The sequence below is a fragment of the Vicugna pacos genome, chromosome 35 (assembly GCF_048564905.1).
Source record: "Vicugna pacos chromosome 35, VicPac4, whole genome shotgun sequence".
NCBI classification, from domain to species: domain Eukaryota; kingdom Metazoa; phylum Chordata; class Mammalia; order Artiodactyla; family Camelidae; genus Vicugna; species Vicugna pacos.
Genome location: NC_133021.1, coordinates 32,638,309 through 32,656,394, shown reverse-complemented (window position 1 = coordinate 32,656,394; position 18,086 = coordinate 32,638,309). Strand labels below are relative to the sequence as shown.

General features: G+C 54.0%; 2 protein-coding genes across 5 annotated transcripts in view; one reads left to right on the top strand and one right to left on the bottom strand.

Moving 5' to 3' along the window:
- Positions 1-4,971: 4,971 nt before the first annotated feature.
- Positions 4,972-15,560, bottom strand: ANKRD16 (ankyrin repeat domain 16). Its single transcript, XM_072954992.1, has 8 exons — positions 14,891-15,560; positions 12,564-12,784; positions 11,135-11,177; positions 8,642-8,750; positions 8,013-8,174; positions 6,798-6,876; positions 5,589-5,767; positions 4,972-5,409 (listed from the first exon to the last, which is right to left on the bottom strand). The coding sequence occupies exons 1-7, from the start codon at positions 15,208-15,210 to the stop codon at positions 5,598-5,600; spliced, it is 1,104 nt and encodes a 367-aa protein (XP_072811093.1). The 5' UTR covers positions 15,211-15,560; the 3' UTR covers positions 4,972-5,409; positions 5,589-5,597.
- A 261-nt stretch (positions 15,561-15,821) lies between these two features.
- FBH1 (F-box DNA helicase 1) overlaps positions 15,822-18,086 on the top strand; it is a 62,452-nt gene continuing 60,187 nt past the window's right edge. For 3 of the 4 annotated variants that reach the window (XR_012067297.1, XM_031670871.2, XM_031670869.2), the window contains exon 1: positions 15,822-15,972. Coding sequence is in view for 1 of the 4 variants with exons in the window: in XM_031670869.2 (XP_031526729.2) it covers position 15,972 (1 nt within the window). In the remaining 3 variants the exon portion in view is untranslated. The remainder of the gene's footprint in view (positions 15,973-18,086) is intronic. The other variant, XM_072955284.1, reaches the window with a different exon arrangement.

Below are 18,086 nucleotides of genomic sequence, written 5' to 3'. Positions count from 1 at the left end.
CAGGAAGGCACCAAGGTGCATGAAAATCTGAAAGAGGAACTTGGACAGGGAAGTGGGTCCCGGAGTGGTTTTCTACGCAGTATTTCCAGTCCCACCTGCCCCTCCGGAACCTGTCCACACCTGGGAAGAGGTGGGTAGAGTGTTTCCCTTGCCCCTGAAGCTGAGTGAGATTTTTCCTGACGGTTTTGACAGATGGCAGGTGGGGAGTGAGGCAGTGACTCTCATGGCAGGTGAGGGAAGGCGTTTCAGGCTCCTTCGCAGGATGCCCGTCCCTGCAGCCCCAGCCTCCACCCCGTGAAGACGCTCACACCCCTGAGGGAGGAGGGGAGACCTGAGGCCGCCAGGCAGCAGCAGACGAGCCCCCGCCGTGCGTGGTCTGAACCCCTGACCCACAGCATCCAGGAGTGCGGGAAACGGTTACCGCTTCCCACAGTTAAACTCTGGGGGCGGATGCTAAGAGGTCCCAGAACCAGAACAAGGAGATGCTTGCTGGAGGCCGTGCAGCAGCGGGGACCTGGAGAACAGTGGGCCTCCCGGAGACGCCGGAAGGAAACCAGCTAACAGGACGTTGTCGTGAAAGGGGTGGAAAACTTCTCCACTGGGAAGCCAGGAGGAGAGGCCCGGGGGGAGCCCAGGTTTTAAATCTCTCTTCACATTTTTAATGGTGCAGTCGTTTCATCTTGAGAGCTGCCTTCATTTCGTTTAATAGCTTGACTCCCGGTGAAACGCAGGTAACTCAGGGATTGATGAAATTTCAATTTTTCATGCCTTCATTACCATCTCAGCACGGATAGAGATTTTGAGATCATGAAGTATGGTGGGAAGAGATAGACTGGGATTTCAAAAATGTAGAACAGATAAACAAGATTATACTGTACAGCACAGGGAAATATATACAAAATCTTATGATAGCTCGGAGAAAAAATGTGACAATGAATATATATATGTTCATGTGTAACTGAAAAATTGTGCTCTATGCTGGAATTTGACACAACATTGTAAAATGATTATAAATCAATAAAAAGTGTTTAAAAAATGTATCTTTCTGATAAAGAAGGTGGAGGCACCTGAGGGCCGAGTTGGGGAAAGACCCCCCAAGGGAGGAAGGAGAAGGAAAATCAGGGACACAGAACACAAACGGTGCCCCACAGCTGCCTTCCTCGGCGGCCTTTCCTCTTGACTCTGCTGCTGCTAACGGTGACGGTGCCATCAGTTGGCACACGTGTGCTCACCGTGTGCTGGGACCCACGGGTGCGAACCCACTGAATCCGCACAATAAATAGGAGGGAGGCACCATTGGAACCCCTTCCACCAGGAAGCTGAGAGCAGGGCGTGGGCGTAGCTTGCACGGGGCCCCGAGCTGCTTGTCACCCCAAGCCCCTGCACACGTGGCCTCCCGGTCCCGCACACCTTCACGTCTGTGAATGAGTGGGCTGCTCTCTGCTCTCCAGGACTCTGAAACCTAGGGTTAGGGAGGGCGTGTGTATGTGCGTGGGGTGGCAGGGGGACAGGTGACTACACACGAACAGTCCCCATCAAGGCAGCTCTGAAAGGGGCAGTTGGCACAGACCCCTACTGGACCTGACTTCAGTTCTCTTCCAGTGACCACGGTGAAGCTGCGGCCAGCGGGGCGGGAATGGTGGAAATGATGCACCCGCCTTCCTGAGAAGGGGCACGATTCCCTGCGCGGGCTGGTGAGCACTCAGGGCCTGGACCACTGACACCGGCGTCTGCCTGTCCCTAAGTGTCCTAACCCCTGAGGCTGGCTTTTCCCAGGCTCCTATGCAGGAAATGCACTTGTGTTTCTGCTACTGTTATTTTGGGTCTTGGCGTAGGAGCAGAATTTACATCCTAACACAGGAGATGTGGATAGGGTGGGTGCAAGCGCTGAGGAGGAGGGACAGTCACGCGTGACCATGTTTTACTGAGCTTCCCTCCCCACGCACACACGTGTAAGGTCAGGAAGGTGGCGGTTTTTGAGAAGATGTGGTGTCCGCACCAATGGAGCAGACGGCCTGCTCTTCTCTGCTTTTGGAGTCTGTGTTTTCCTCTACACACACACCCGTCTTACTAAGTGATTTTTGTTTCGAAGGTTGGACGGTTAGGTTGAGCCAGCTCAACAGCACCAGCTGGAAGACCGGGGTGGGGGGGTAAGACCCAGAGCCACGGCCCGAGGGGCAGGGCGACCTGCGAGCTGGGCTTTGTTCCCAGGTCCTGTACGTCCATCTGGACCTTTGATGATTGTGGACCTGCAGCCAAGTGGAGAAAAACAAAGTGCACACATGCTGCAGGCTGGTACAGACGAGCGCCCTGGAGCACGTTTAGCACGCAGAGGCCCTGGCTTCAATCACCTCCTTTTAAAAAATGGTGTTACGCCATCCAGTGACGGTGTGAGGGAATCGGGCACTTTCCCAGGTGGTAGGTTTTAGGCGGTATTTCAGTGATACCAGGTTTGGGGGGGCGACCTCCTCTTCTCGTGATTTCCTGCAAGCAGAAGCAGGAGGGTTACACACTACATTTCCTGGGCTCCCTTCCAGCTGCGTTTCTGGGTGTGAGTTGGATTCTGCTGACTGTGTGAGTCTGGAGAGGCGCCCGGCCTGGCTGGCCTCACCGCTGGTCCTCAGCCGGCCTGGTAGCCAAGCGCGGGGGACCGTCTGGGGCCATGAACCCTGAACAGGAGTGAATCACCACTGCCATGTTTTTTATGTTGTTTCGCAGACTCCCGGTCTGCCATTCACCCTTCCAAAGACTGTGGAAAACACAGGCTTTCAGAGATGGGGAAGAAGGAAAAAGAGGTTTAGATTCCACCACGAGGCTGGTGGAAATGCCTGCGTTCATGACTCAGTTGACATCTTCAGGTCAGAAACGGCGCCGTGGCAGAACCTGGGGCTGAAAAACGTAATCCCCCAGTGCTGTTCTCAGAGAGGCCTAGGGCTGTCTGTGTGATGATCAGTGACTTTTCTCTGGGCGTTTGTCCCACCCGCTAAGCACATCCACTGTCACGGCTGAGAGGCCAGCCCTCACTTCAACCTTGTTTTTCTCAATCACATCATATCACTCTCTAACTGGGTCTTGAACCCCTCCACACCCTTGCCGGCCTATGAGAGCAATTTTTAACAAGTCTACAAGCTGTCAAATATAGGTTAACATTGATATTCACAACTGTAGAAAATGCAGTTCCACCGACCCCACTCCCTCTAAACACTGATGTCAAATGGGGTGCGGGTGTGGGTCCCCCTGAAACTGTCTCCTCACCGTCCTCCCCTCCTCCTTGCCGAACGTTCCTCCTGCACCCGGGGCTCGGCCTCTGTGGGCTCTGGTCCCCCGTCCCCCCAACTTTCTGGCAATGGACCTTCGCAGTCTGGCTGCCTCCGTTTCCTCCCCACCACGGGCTGTAAACAGCCTGCGGCCTCACCCTCTGAAAGAATCCGTGTCAAATCACCCCCTCACGTCTCTCTTCAGCACTCAGTGCATCCCAAGGCCCCCAACCCCAGCCCTGGCTCAGCCCCGACCTCCTCGCTGCCCCGGCTTTCAGTCGAATTTGACGAAGCTTCACTGGTCATCCCACCTGTGGCTCATCCTAACAAGACCAAAAAACCAGAAATGACAACATAAGAGAGTAAGTGCGGATGATAATCCGACGGGGCGTTGGAGAGTCATTCAAGGGAAAGCTCACAGGATTCTGAAGGGCACCAGGATGTGCTTGGGACGCAAAGTTGGGAAAAAAGCCTCACACAGAGCGTCGTCTCCACTATGTGCACTTACAGAGACTAGGAGGAAGCAAGGCTGGTCATTTCAGGGCAGCGGAACGATCACTTTTGTTTTTTCCTTTACCTTTTCTATATTTTACAACGAGCTCTAAAACAAAAATCCTGGGAGAATAAAAGGAACATTGCTCTGAGCCTCCACCTGCTGGCGGTTCTAGGAACGGCAGGCTGAACGAAGCACCTGCCCCACCTGCTACCACCACCAGCCCGCTTCACTCAGCACACTTCCCTCATTTTCTGGGTGTGCTCCGTGCTTCCGTTTCCATGCTGTAATCCCGTTTCTATTTTCGTCTTGTAAAGACTTCCTTGTACAACCTTTGGGGAACACGGGTTAGGTCCCAGCTGTTTGCAAGTGACGGGACTCCTTGTGTCTCTTTCCCGCCTCGCCCCGCCCTCTGCCACGTGGACCAGCTGTGCTCTCGGAAGGACCGGCCGTGGCCTCTGGAAGCGGGTCGTGGACGGGGCGCTGGGAACCTGAAGGCGGAGGTTGTTTTCTGGGAGGGGACGCGGCCAGCCAGCACGGGAGGTCAACACCCTTGGTCCAGTTAGAGCCTGGACAACTGTGCGGGGATGGCTCTGAGGGGGCAGGAAGAGGACTTGAGGGGCTGTGGCAACAACGGTCTGGATGCCACGCTGAGGCTCAGACCAGGGGGTCCCCGTAGGGATGGAGCCAGACAGACTGGCCAGGGCTTCCTGCCCAAGGAAGGGTCCCGGACGACTGATCCTGGCTTCCAGCTGGGGAGGCCGGTGAACAGTGGTGTCGCAACTCAGGGGACATGGGACGAATGTCAGCTTTGGGGAAGGCTGGGGTCTGAGTAAGCTGAGTGTGGGGTGCAGAAACGTACAGCCGGCAGCAGAGTACGGGCTGGAGGGCTCAGGGCGAGGGGCATGGTGACACGGCTGTGGGACACACCCAGCACAGGGGACAGCAGTCAGCGGGACAAAAGCACCGACGGGACCAGTCCTGCCGAGGCGCTCAGGACGGACACGGAAACGGAAGGTCAGAAAGGAAAACCCAGAAGCGTGTTGTCAGAAGTGACGGGAAACGAGATTCCGGAAGGCGGGGGTGAGTAATCGTTGAACTGTGAGGGCGACAAGCACATTACTTGATTTGGCAACTCGGTCCCCGGTGACCTGTGGGTTCAAGAACAAACCCTCTTCGTTCTTCAAATGAGGTCATGGAAAGTTCTGAAAATATCTTACATGTTTTTAGATGCATTTATTATCCAAAGGGAGCCAATACAGAACTTGTCTATCAAAAAAATAATAACCTTAAGTTTAAAACATTTCAGCTTAACTAGCAGTGTTCAGAATAAAGAAATGTTTTCGTTATTCCTTGTAAATGTCTGTGTAAACGTAAGCACTTCCTTCATGGCTTCAAAATCAAAAGGTAAACCATTGTCAGGGCCAATGAAAAGCCTCTGAAAGCAGCAAGTCAACAGGCCGCTTACGTCTCACGGCTCCAGGCAACAGCAGCTTGCGACACTCTCCTCGTCGCTATCACTGCCTCACCGCAGTGCCAGTGATGAACGTCTCACACCCATGTATGACTGCATGTTTGCTGTCATGTTCGTGCGCGTGACGTGCTTCTCCAAGGACCCCAGACACTGACTCATCAACGCCACCTGACTCCGCCTGAAGGCTGAAAGCGAGAGAGAGATTCGGGGGAGCTTGAGATGGCACCGCGTGCAGTCGCGTGGCCAGGAAGCCCCCTCTCCTGGGACTGCTCAGCTGCAGCGGGGGGAGCGGGGGCAGGGACGCGGGGTGCGGACCCATTTCCCCGGCCCCGAAGCAGCAGGCCAGGAGGGGCCGTGGGCTTACCGTCTTCCTCTAGGAACGCCCTCCTGTTGCCCGGCTGTGGTCGAAGCACTGCAGGACGTCTGCACTCTGTGCGAGCTGCTCGGCCAGGGTGCCCGCCTTGTCTGGAGAGTCCCCGAGCCCAGCGCGCAGGAGGAACTCGACGCAAGCCGCGTGCTGCCCGGCGCAGGCCAGGTGCAGGGCTGGGGGGACAGGGTCACACAGCTTGGGGCGCTGCCCGCGGCCACACGGACACAGGAGCAGGCTGCCCCCGATACACACACTGACTTTTTCAATTAGCCCAGACTTTATATTTCCGTGTTCATCCCTCTCACTTGGCCTGTACGGGATCAAAGCTTTTTTCCTTTTAACCTGACTTGGTCAGAAACGGTTTCCAAAGGAACAAAACCACCTGGAGAGGGTTTAAGAGACGTGTCTAAAGCAGCACAGCAAGTGAATGAGAAGCAGGAGACCTTAAGTGTAAGTGGTACGGGAGATGTCTTCAAAGCTTTGTGAATGCTCTCTGTATGTAAAAATAGCTCCATGAGTGAGAATGATGCAACAACAACAACAAACTGCTGACAGATCTTCCTGCCCTGGTTGGAAACTGCTGCTGCGGGTTTCTGCTGCGCACTGAGCCCAGCGACCCCGGGTCCGGCCCCCCTGACTCTAGGAGCACGTTCTTGCGTGGGATTATGTGACCTCCCTCTGCTGCCCTGCAGTGAGCACCTGGTTCCCCGTGAGCCCCGCACGACGGCGCGCAAACACCAGGGCTTACTCTGGAGTCCAAGCCTACGGATCTGAAACCAGCTCTCTGAGCCCTCAGTCTAAAAAGTTATAGTGGATGAGGTTTTAAAATACATTCCAGGGAGAGACGGCCGGTGAGGAATCTACGTGGCACCTGGAGAGCTGCAGCCATCAGGGGCTGAGACCAAAGGTGCTCTGCTCTCACATACGTCGTGTGGCTCAAAATAATAAAAACAACAACAGTAGCAACCGGGGCAGGAAGGAGACAGGCAGCACCGTTGCCACGGGCCACGGAGACAGCAGCAGCCCTGTAAGCGGAGGAGGAGGACCCGGGTGACAGCCTCAGCCCTGCAGCCCTGCAGGCGGAGGAGGAGGTGCTCTGGGGACAGGCCGCTGAGCTAGCAGAGGAACAACGTTCAGACCAGCGTCACTGTTTACGCTCAGCTTGCTAACAATTTTCAAAGCGCACGTAAAACGAGGCCATACCTGATCGATCTCTTTCATCCTTAGAGCTGATGTCGGCACCCAAGGACAAGAGCGTCCGGACTGTGCTTACGTGTCCCTCCTGAGTGTTGAAACAAACCTGTCACCGGTGTCTGAGGACAACAGCAGGGCTTAAACACAAACTCTAATGCGTGTTAGGTTCTTCTGAAACCCGCAACTGCTGAGACTGAATTCTCACGTCCAAAGGAAGGCTTGTCCTATTACTCCTGAAATCCAGGATAAATCACTACACACAGATCTAGGGGACGTTCAGTTATTAGAGTGTAGATGATCAGCTTTTTGGCCAAGTGATTGGCTAAGATGGTTGGGTTTCCATATTCATGTAAGGAGTGTAAATCTTATGATTTATGCAGAACACACAGTTCCAAGATCTCCCAAGCATGCACATTCTTTGCTAAATCTTCAGGGGAGAGAGAAACTAGAGAAGACCGTAGCCTCCCCGGGTGGGATTCTCAGCCCACCCAGCACTGTTGTCTGTGAAGCCACTGACACACTTGCCAAGCCAGTTAGCCAGTCAGTGAGACTGAACCCAGGACCGCAGGTTCCACCTGCCACGGGGGACCTACTCGCTTTTAGCTTTGGCCCCAGACCACACTCTTCGTCCACCTGTGACTCCCTAGTCACGCTCTCACGGGAACACAGGCAGGGTGTGGTTCACCAGAAAAACATGTATTCCTGTTGCTCGAAGAACGAGTAAAGGTGGGTGGCCAACAGTATTAAAGATGAAACGCAGAAGACCCCAGCATTTGAAACAGGAGGGCGTAAGGAGCCACTTTTCCAGCAAAAACTTTCTGCGCGTCTTCAATATTTTATACGCCGGAGAGCCCAGTGCCTGCAAACCCCTTGCCTTAAAGAAAACTGAACCTCTGAAATCCAGTAAAAGAGCAGAGAGCTAGGAATTTCGTACAGTAGATTTTTTATGGCTTCAAATGACATTATTTCTGAAAACCAAAAAGAGCGAGAGGCAACAGAGCGCATGGGCGTCACATGGAGTAAAGGGCTTTTCTCAGTTTTACCCAGAAACAAACAGAGGCAGGTTTCTATTTAAAGGGACACAGGGCTTCAGAAGCATGATCACGTCAAGAGCACGTCACATCTCCTTCCACAGGGGTGGAGCCAACCACCCTGCCCAGCCCTGGGGGGTGGGGGCCGGGCTGGCCCCTGGGGGAGGGAGCAGCGCTCCAAGGAGGAACAAACCTTGGCTGCGAGGTGAAGCGCTGTGAGGTGGGTGGAGGCTGCTCTCACGTCCACATTGACACCGAGCTCAGAGACCAGGAATCGGATGGCATCGTTCTGCCCTGTGACAGCGGCCCGGTGGACAGCCTGGGCCCCCAGGGAATCCTCGGCGGAAACGCAGGCCTAGTAGATTGGGAGAGATCCGAACAGAAGGAAGGGTCAGAGACACCTGGGGCCACAGACCTTCTGACATTTTGGCAAAACTCTGTTGTCTGCAGACATTTTTTTGGGCAGATGACATGTAGCTGTTGTCAGATTCTCAAAGGACGCTCTGACCAAAAACATGGTCAAGATGCAGTGCTGCAGGCCAACGTGACAAAGTACAGCACATCTACTGATTACTGAATACGTATTTTGCTAACTGCCTTATGCACTTTGTTATTTAATCCTTAGAGTAACCCTCTGAAGAAGTTAAACTTCTGTTGTACAAATGGAAACACTGGCACTTAAAGAGATAAAGAGGCTTCCCCAGGGGAACACGGTAGAGTCCATATTTGAATCCATGATCTGAATAACTCTGCTTTCTGTTTATCCTGTGGCCTAAAACTTGTAGGAACCGCCAAAGCAATAAAACCAAACCATTTCTCTACCTTGTGTTTTTGGAGCAGCAGCCTGGCCACGTTGATGTGACCACACTGAATCGCGTCCATAAAGGGCGTGAGGCCACACTTGTCTCTGCCGTCGGGTTCATACTGGCACCTGGAGCCCAAACCCAAAGTCACAGCTGAGAGAAGTCACCGCTTCAAACCCAAAGGACAGCTGACTCTGACCCTCTGCGGCAGACGTCCAGCCTTACAGCTGAAGGCGCCTCTGCGACCCCAGTGTCTGAGCCGAGCTCCCCAAGGGTCTGCTAGTTTTCCCCAGCAAGTCTGCCCGCCTCCAACATCCCAGTTATAAAGGACCCTTCTCTCTCCAGCTTCTCATGCAGAAGTTAGCCCTCGTCCCTCACAGCCAACCTATTACCCAAATCTCTCAATTCTACAACCAAAATGTATCAAAACCAAAACAAAACTCTGTATCCTTCTCTCCGAGATCACCTTCACCCCTTAAGACCAAGCCAACAGGCAACAGCCTCGTAACCATGTTTCTCACTCTGGTTCCTGCCTGGCCACTCCACTCTCACCGATACCAGAGCAACCTTTCCACCAGGTAATCTGGCTGCGGCCACTCCTATCTTAACACCTTTACCACCTCCCGACCATACAGGACAAAACCCGAAAACTTAACATGCCCTCCCACGGTTAGGATGACGTGTTACCTACTTTCTCCTCTGGGCTCCCCCGGCCCCTCCTCTCTTCTCGGTCCCACGGTCCACCTGCCCTGCCCTCTTCCGTTCCTCCCCTCTTCATGGTCCTACCTGCTTCCAGTCCCGCCTGTCTCCCCTTCTCCCGTTCCTCCCTTCCTGGTCCTACATCCTCCCCGCCCTCCCTTCCTCACGGTCCTACCTCCTATGTGCCCTCCCCTCTTCCGTTCCTCGCAGTCATGCCTGTGCCCTCTTCTGCTCTTCCGGCCGCCCAGCTCCCTGCTGCCTATGCACCTGCCGGTTCCCTCTGTTGGAACGTTGCGTCTCCATCGTGCATTTGGAACTCCAGCTCATCCTTCAAACTGCAGCTTCAACGTGACCTCACAGGGGCCCAGATCTGCAGGGCGCACAGTGCTGTGTACTTGTCTTTTGCAGTATGATCACAATTTGTAACTTTATGTTCTTTCTGCAATTGTCTGTCCCCGGCTTCCACACCAGCCTACGGGCCGTCGGAAAAAGGACTGTGCTTACTGCTAATCACTCAGCACCTGACACACAGGAGGTGCCTGAAGCACGTTTGCTGAGTGAATGAAGGAGTTTATGAATCTGCAGACAACCAGCATGTCCAATGCGCAGGAGGCGGGTCCTGCACGAGCGATGCTTTCAGGGCGCTCCATCAGGCCTTCTCTCCTTACTCTCGGCATCTCCCCAGGTGGCCTCTTCCACTCCTACGGATCTGATCACCATTTCTACGTTGACGGGGCCCACCTTTGGGCTTCAGATCTGTGTCTAACTGCCTGCTGGGCATCTCCACTTGCCTGTCTCACGGCTACAGGCAACTCAACGTGTCCAGAAGTGGGATCGCCATCTTCTCCCTAAACCCGCACCTCCTCTGGTGTCGTTTATTTTATCTGGCGGCGGCAGCAGCAGCATCATGGGAGAAACCGGGACGTCCTCCTTAACCTCTCCTTCTCCCCAGCTTCCTTCGTTGAGTTACTCACCGAGATCTGGTGATTCTCTTTAAGTACCTCCAGATCCTTCTCTTCACCCGGACAGTCAGCATCTTGGTCCAGCCCCCATGACTGTCCTGTTTAAGTGCAACAGCCCCCCTCCAGTCCGTTCTCTGCTTTGCAACCAGAGGGACTTTGAAAAATGCAAACCTCTTATTCAATGGTGTCTTAGATGCTTAGAACCAGATCTGAACTCCTTCACCTGGTGTCCAGTGTCCCACCTTGTCTGAATCAGGCCTTCCTCTCTGGCCTCCCCGTCACCCTTTAGGACACAGCGCACACAGATCTTCTCTCGGTTTCTTCTCTGCACTGCGTCTTCCCTGGCTCTGAGCACTTACGGGGACTGTTACCTTTGCCTGGAATGCCTCCCCACCACCTCTCGCCTCCAGCCTCCTTCAGGTGGTAGCTTAAGTGTCCCTGGGGCCGAGACTCCTCACTCCCAGGCCAAGTCCTGTGCTGCTGGAGGGACCCCGAAATCCCTTGGGACGTGTCTCTGACTCACACGCCTTGGGCAGAGTCTGTCTTCCCTGCCCACCCGAGTTCCGTGATGGGGAAACCACGTTACCTGATTTCTGTAGTAGCCCCTCTGCCTGGTAGAGTGAGTGCTGAATGAGTATATGGATATTTGTTGAATGAATATGTAAAAGAATGATTCTTCCCCATGTTTGTTACCTACTTTTGTTTTCCCTTCTTTATCTGCTGTGTTCGTTGTTCATTTCCCTGGTGGCACCTTAGGTTCCCTCTGAACAATCTGAGCTCTTTACGGAGCATCGGTATCAATTCTGACATGATCAGGGAACACTTTCCTCCATTTGCTGTTTTGTTCTTACCTCTCAAGAAGCACCTTCACTGCCTCTAAACAGCCATGCATTGCTGGGGGAAGAGAGTCAAGAATCAGAGCTTTTTCACGCAAAAATAAAACGCTGCTTTCCTCCGGGCACTGCTGTCTGCCCCACGTTTCTACCTGCGCATTACGGGAAGGAGTGTTAAATTAGGTACATGGCTACAGCCCCAGAAAAGTAAAAATGTTGCTGGTTAAGTGGTAGAGAGCGATGCTTTCACTTCACAGGGATGTAGCCAACACTCGATTATCCTGTCTTTATGAGACTCTCACAGCAAACTTTCTGTCCTAAGCGTGCCTCCTCACTTGGGTGCCACACACCCCAAGGGCCAGTCAGTCTTTGCCCAGGACGTGTGAAACACGTTAACAGTAATCTACGACAAAGTAACCGGAAATTCACTCCTCCTGCTAAAAATAATGGTCCTCTGTCCTAAAGATTTGGACTCTCTGATCTCCACTACTTCGTGTGAATGGGTGTGGGCAGTTTCTCCAGAAGAGTCAGGGAGCTGGTGGGTGGAGAAAAGTTTTTCCACGATTGTGCAAAGTTTTAAGAAGGATCCTCTGGTCCCTGACGGCCCGCTGTGGCCGGAATAACTGTGTGTGTACCTCCCAAGCCACGTCATGTCGCAGGTACTGATTTCAGAGAAACCAAGAGCCCTGAACTGCAATTCAGTGAACTCCCCAGGAAGCTCAAGAGGATGTTCTAAATGTCTCACTCTGGACTCCTGGGCTGTTTAACACCCACTTCGTCTTTCACTACCACACTTTTGCTTTTCACTAATTTAAGATAAGCCACAAATAGAAATTCAAGGTTAAGGATAATTACTCCAAACAATGAAAACTGCAGTCCAGATTTACCTTATCAATAGGTAGGTCACAGCCACTGAGGGCCAGGCATATTTAATTATAAGACCTGTATTTATCTAAGCGACCAGCACTGAAGATACAAGGAAATAGTCTCCCTGCCTCCTGCCTTTAATGATGACAATGTGAAATGGTCATGAAAACAGCAGGCTGGGTCACTGCATGTCAAGCTCTGTGCTGAGGAGCTCACGTGCTCCTTGAACCCTTCAACAACCTTGCGATTCGGGCACCATCACTACCATTGTTATTTTGGGGTCGTGGGAACCTGCTCAAGAGACTAAGTTCCTCGCCCAAGGTCAAAGACTTAGTAAGGCACGGAACCAGCCTGCCATCTAACTAACTGGGGAGGAGAGGACAGATACACATGGACAGTCACCTAAAGCAAGAAAGGAGAGTGTGTTAAGGGCCCAGTGACGTTAGCTATAGAAACTAAGTGTTTGCCAAAATACTCCAAAGCTGCTCAGCTGCTCGTATCCCTTGTCCCCGATTCCCCGATACCTGCGAGCCCCTGCGGGCGGGCCCCTGACTGTACCCTGCACGGCTCTAGCCCACACCTGCCGTGTGCAGCGGGGTTCGCCCGATCTTGCTCTCCGTCTTCCAGGCAGCTGGGCAAACATCGAGCAGGTACTGGAGGATCAGAGGGTCGCCCTCCCGGCTAGCAATGTGGAAACTGTTCCAGCCATCTTTGTTCTTCAGAAGCGGATTGGCACCATGCTCCACGAGGTCCTGGACCACCTCGAGGTTCCTCCTCGTGCAAGCCATCATCAGAGGGGTCCTAGAGCCAAGCAGGACAAGCAGTCAGATGGAAGGGCAGCTGAGATGTCAGAAGCACGCGACCAGGTCCTCAGGAAAATGCACATACTAGGCAGAGACTGAAGACCTAAAGGACACAGGGATGGGAAGGGGGTGCAGAAAAACTGGTTTGGCTGGGATCCAGGAGGGGGGGAGAGTAACAAGGGGAAAGTGACTGTGACGTAGGGGCAGCTACGGGAGAGGAATCCCGAGGCGGCAAAGCTGCTTCTGAGCCGGTTTTCGGTACAGCACTGAAATGGGACAGACGAGACCAAACTGTAGTTTGTCCTGAATATCTGCATAAGGGGTATTCCGGTGGGCTTAATGCCGTTCACGTTGACCAGTAACCATTTACTAATTAAACTGTGCTGAAAAGGAGTTAAACAAGAGCATCTGACATAGCGCCTTACCACAGGGAGCCTACACTGGTGAAGCAAATGAAAACAGCGTGATTACACTAAGTTTCTGAACTGACGTGTGTCCCCAGCTACGGGGAGTGAACTACGTTGCTACCAACTCTCCTCCCGTGGCCATGATTTTGGGCTTCTTGATGGGAACCGAACAGTCAGGGAAAAGCAGGCAGGGGAATGAGGAATTCAAAACAAAGAACCTGAAAAGACCTTGAAGAAGACCAATAAAACAGATGTTCTGGGGCCCCAGTTTACACCCCTCTTCTTTTTTCCTTCCCACGTACAAGGGCTTTCTAGATACAAGTGAGCATGCGCTTGCGAGCTGGAAAAATTCCATGGGACGGGGTGCATGAAAAAGCCCTTACAGACACCTGCAGACTCAGCTCGGCTGCTGTCCACAGGGGTCCTGTCCCTCTGTGCTGTCGCTTCAACTAATAAAAACCTGCCATGTGCTGTGACTCAAGTCTCCTGTGATTTCTTTCACTGGGGACCATGGGTCATTGTTCCCTTAACCACACACAACACTTCTGCCTTCTAATCTGATATGACTCCTGGAAAGCCGAGGCAGGCCTTGTTTATTTTATCTCCTGTTCCCGGGCTCTGGGCTGTGGCGGGAGCTTACTGTAACGAGGTGATCCCTAAGGTCTCATCCAGGGTCAGTCCTCTCAGACTGCTTTGATATTTCTTAATCACCAACACTTTTTAAAAATTTTTGATAACATCATAATGAAAGTGAATGAGAGATCCAGAGGGAAAAACTCAGATAAGTGAAGGCTGGAATGTTCAAGAAGGACTTCACAGAGAGAATGAATCCTGCGCAAGGAAGGAAGACTGGAGGAGCAGGGAAGAAGGGGTTCAGAAGGCCCAGCAAGGTGAGCACGGGCAAACACGTTTTGCTGTAACAGCACTTCCTAAATACAAAATCAAATGAGACCTGCCCTTTTAATGGCTGTTGGGGGGGGGCGGGAGTATGCTGGTTTCCTCATCCAGAGAACTGTTTCGAGAAGTCTGAGAGGTAATATGCCCCACTGTCCTTATTCCAATTCACTAGGAGCACAAGAAAATCAGCCTTGTGCTTAATCACAGCCAAAGCACAAACCTCAAAATGTAACCCGGCCTCCTCTCCCAGCCTAGCAAGCAAGACGCACTTTATTTAGCTATACGGCTGTCTGATGTGTTCTTTATTTATATCAGATCGGGAATCCCTTGCGGGCAGGAACTTCATTGTTAGGAATCTTCAGATGTTCATAACCTCTGAGAAGGAGGACAGAGGTACTAAGTACTGAAAACCACGTGGATTGAACAAAATTTAATTGCTTTGTGTGAGGGTGACAGGTGAGCATGGCGACTGGAGGTGGCCATGCAAGGCTACAGTGTGATAAACTCACCGAGAACACACACTCAAGTGTATGCGTAACCGGTGAAAACTGAGCAAGTATGTCGACTGCGGCGATGTCAGTTTCCTCGTTCTATACCCTTCTCCGCGTTATAATGGGAAGCAGTCTAGAACAGAAGACTAACAGTTAAGCCCGCAAGGGTAGCAACAATGTTGGCTTCGGTCGTCTGCTCCACTCCGAAAGGTGGAGGAGCTCTGGGCAGACAAGGGCGTGGAAACTTCTGATTCTGCGGGGAAGGGTGGACAGCGGGGCGGGCGTCGCTCCGCAAGTCCCGCCACCTACCAGTCGGCCTTCTTCAGGCAGTCCACCGCGGCTCCTCGGCCCAGCAGGTACCGCACGCAGTCCCGGTGGCCCATGGAGGCAGCCTCGTGCAGAGGCCGCTTGTAGTCCCGGTTGGCGACCTCGATGTCCATGTCCCAGGCCTCGACCAGATAGGCCAGGACGTCCCGACGGCCGTGGCGGGCGGCGTAGTGCAGGAGTGTGTCCCCGGCCGGCCCCGGGCAGCCGGCGCGCCCCGCCGCCCGCAGCTCCTCCCGCAGGGCGCACAGCTGGCCTTCCTGCACCAGCCGGCACAGCCGCCGCGGGTCCGCGGGAGCGGCCATGGGCACCGGCTCCTCCGCGGGGCCGCCCCGGGACCCTCCCGGCCCGCCCTACCCCCGGCGCCGAGGCCTCTCCGGACCACGCGGCCCGCGGTTCGCCGCGATCGGACGCTCGGAGGCTGCCGCGCGCACTGGTTTCACTTTGGGGAGAAACATTAGGTAGTGGGGGCGCCCGCCCCGGGCCCGAGCTCACCCCACCGCCGGGTGACCGGGAGGCCGGCGAGGCACCCGCACCGCTGAGGGCCTGATCCGCGCTGACTGGACAGCAGCCGGGGACCCGCGCGGACACCGCCGCCAGGTCACCAGGCGCAGCCGCACCGCCCACAGCCGCGCCTTCCGCAACCGGCCCCGCCCGCGGCCCCGCCCGCGGCCCCGCCCCGCCCGCCTCGGCCCCTCCGCGGGTCCTCGAGCTCGCAGGAACTCTGGGAAAGTTTCCACTCGCCTCCTCAGCCTTAGCGGAAGCACGGACGGGGCGGGGCCCGCTGTCGGTGGCCGCCCCTCCTTCGGGTCGCGTTCCGATTGGTCAGCGGAGCAGTCCATCAGCGCGCCCCTCCGAACACATGTTCTGATTGGCCGCAGGCTCAGTCCATCAGCGCCGGCGGCGGGCTCTCCCCGCGGCTGCGGCGGGGGCGGAGCTGGCGGAGGAAGTCCGAGGCCTGCTCGGGCTCGCGCTGCCCGGGGGACGCCGGGACTGGGAGGCCGGGCGGCCGGGGCCCTACGGTGGCGGCGGCGGTGGCGGCAGGACCCCCTGTGCGGAGCGCCATAGTGCGTGAGCCCGGCGACGTGGCAGGGGCCGCGGGCGGGCCCTGCCTGTGGACGCTTCCTCTTGGGGTCCTTAGCGGGGTCCGGCGGAGCGTCCGCGAGGGGCGTGGGGCCCGGGCCGGGTCGGCCGGTCGGCGGGCGCGGTGCAGGGGCGCGGCGGGGCGGCACGCGTGAGGCCAAGGGGCGCCCCGGGACGCGCGTCGGTGCCCGGTGGTGTGGGGGTCGCGGGGGACGTGGCCTCCGCTACTGGCCGGCCAGCATTTCCTTTCCTTCTGCTCTGGTGTGTTGACCTTGGGCGAGTCATTTAGTTGTATCCTTTTTGCTGCTTTCATTTGCAGTTGCCCTCCCCCTTCCCTGAATATTAAGAAAATTAAGGTGACGTGGAGGGGCCCTGAGCCGGTGGAGGGCACTGACATCTGAGCAGGCAGGTGGGGTGATGGGGGAGCTAAGGGTGGGTGTGGAGTTCTTACAGGTGCTAGTTATTCAGCCCCCTGGTGTTTTCAGTTCCACGGCTCTTAGTGTCCCTTTAGAAATAAAATGGGAGTAGCCACGATTTGCCAGGCCTGGAAGCGATTATGCTTCACGTCTTGTATTGCACTCTGGTGTGAACAGCACTTTACATTAATTATCTGATCTTCAAACAGCCGTGTCAGGCATCCTGATAGGTGGGGAATTTGAGGCCTAAACAAGTTAGAGATCTTCCCGTGGAAGGGTAGGTAATCATGAATACCACTCTGAAATGAAGAGTGGTAGCACCCAGTGAGGATTTGCGAATGCGCGGTACTCTGCTCAGGTAAATCAAGGGAGATGCAATGAAAAAAGACCACTGGTGTGGGCACCTGAAAACAAGCCCACTTTCCTAATGAGCAGGTTGAATTTGGTGTACTTGGTAATACAGATAGTCACTGGAGACAAAACCAGGTCCCCATCAGCTTTACCAAAGTTACTGTTGCATTGTATCTTGCCACTTCAGAAAAAACGACGTAAGTGCTCTGAAGTGCATAAAGTGTTAGAAGGTGCCAGGCAGTGGTCTCATTGCAGCTGTTGGTGGCAAATGGAAAGCGAGGTATCTGGCTGTTTCACAGCTTTTGCTGCTAATCCACCCCCACCGCATCCTAATTGCCAATGACCCCACCTTTTCTTATTCCTTCAGTTTCCTTGTTTTTAAAAACAAAACTGGGACATGTGGATGCACAGTAGTACAGAGTATTTTAAATCCAGGGGATTGGTTATTTAAGTGGTGTCCCGAATGCAGTTCTGTTCCTCCTGTCTTTTTCAGCAACTTAATTTGGTCTGTATCTCCCTTTAGACAACTAGGTGGTAACTTTTATGTGGCTCTGTCCACAGCCCCTGTGATCCTCTAGGGCAGAAGTTTGGTGTCGAGGGGACAGGTCTTGCCAGTAAGGTAGTGGGTGGAGCTCTCCTGGGGTCTTACCGGTTTCCTGGTTGGTCTGCTCACCCCTCCTGTGCAGGCGTTTGGAATTTGCAGTGTGCCCTTTAGTGTCTCTTTTCTCATGTGGCCATCTTTGGCGTTTTGATGTGCTACTTGACTGTCCTCTTTCCTTTCTCTCTCACTGTATTTCGGGGTTCCATAGCGTTCAGCGATGGTCTTCAGTATCCCGATGGTTTGACATGTTTTGTGACCTGTGGGTGTGTGAACACCAAACTATTGGTATTGGACTGAGAAGTCTAATTTCAGATTTGTTGACATCATCTTTCTCTGCTTGTCCTCCCTCTGTGTCCTTCCTAGCCTGCGTTTATTTGAAGATGGAATGTGAATCCTGTCTTTGCCCGTCTGTGGAATCACCTGCCCTTAGAGCATCTCACCAAAGCTTCTCAAATCTAGTGTCTTCAGCTGTCACTCACATACGTTTTGAGGAGCAGTCTCATAGTTCAAAGTACCTCCTAGAGCTTAACCTGGCTTCCTACAGATAATTTTGAAACAAAACAACTATTTTCAAAACTGGAAACTTTCTTTCTTCCTTCACTCCAGAAAGAAGTGCCTAAAGCAAAAGCACTGTTTTTCTTTTCCTCCTCAGCAAGGTCACTGATGTCGCCATTGAGTTCTGGCTGCAAATGTCAGTTACCTGTGTTCTTTCTCTTCCAGTCTCTCCAGT

Excerpts from the sequence above, each read along its gene's own strand:
- ANKRD16 (XM_072954992.1), bottom strand. The coding sequence starts at position 15,210 with ATGGCCGCTCCCGCGGACCCGCGGCGGCTGTGCCGGCTGGTGCAGGAA. Across the intron at positions 11,178-12,563 it reads AACCCCGCTGCACACGGCAG|CAATGCATGGCTGTTTAGAG; the intron begins GTGTGGGCTAGA and ends CTCTTCCCCCAG. Across the intron at positions 6,877-8,012 it reads CGCTTCACCTCGCAGCCAAG|GAGGGACACGTAAGCACAGT; the intron begins GTTTGTTCCTCC and ends TTCAACACTCAG.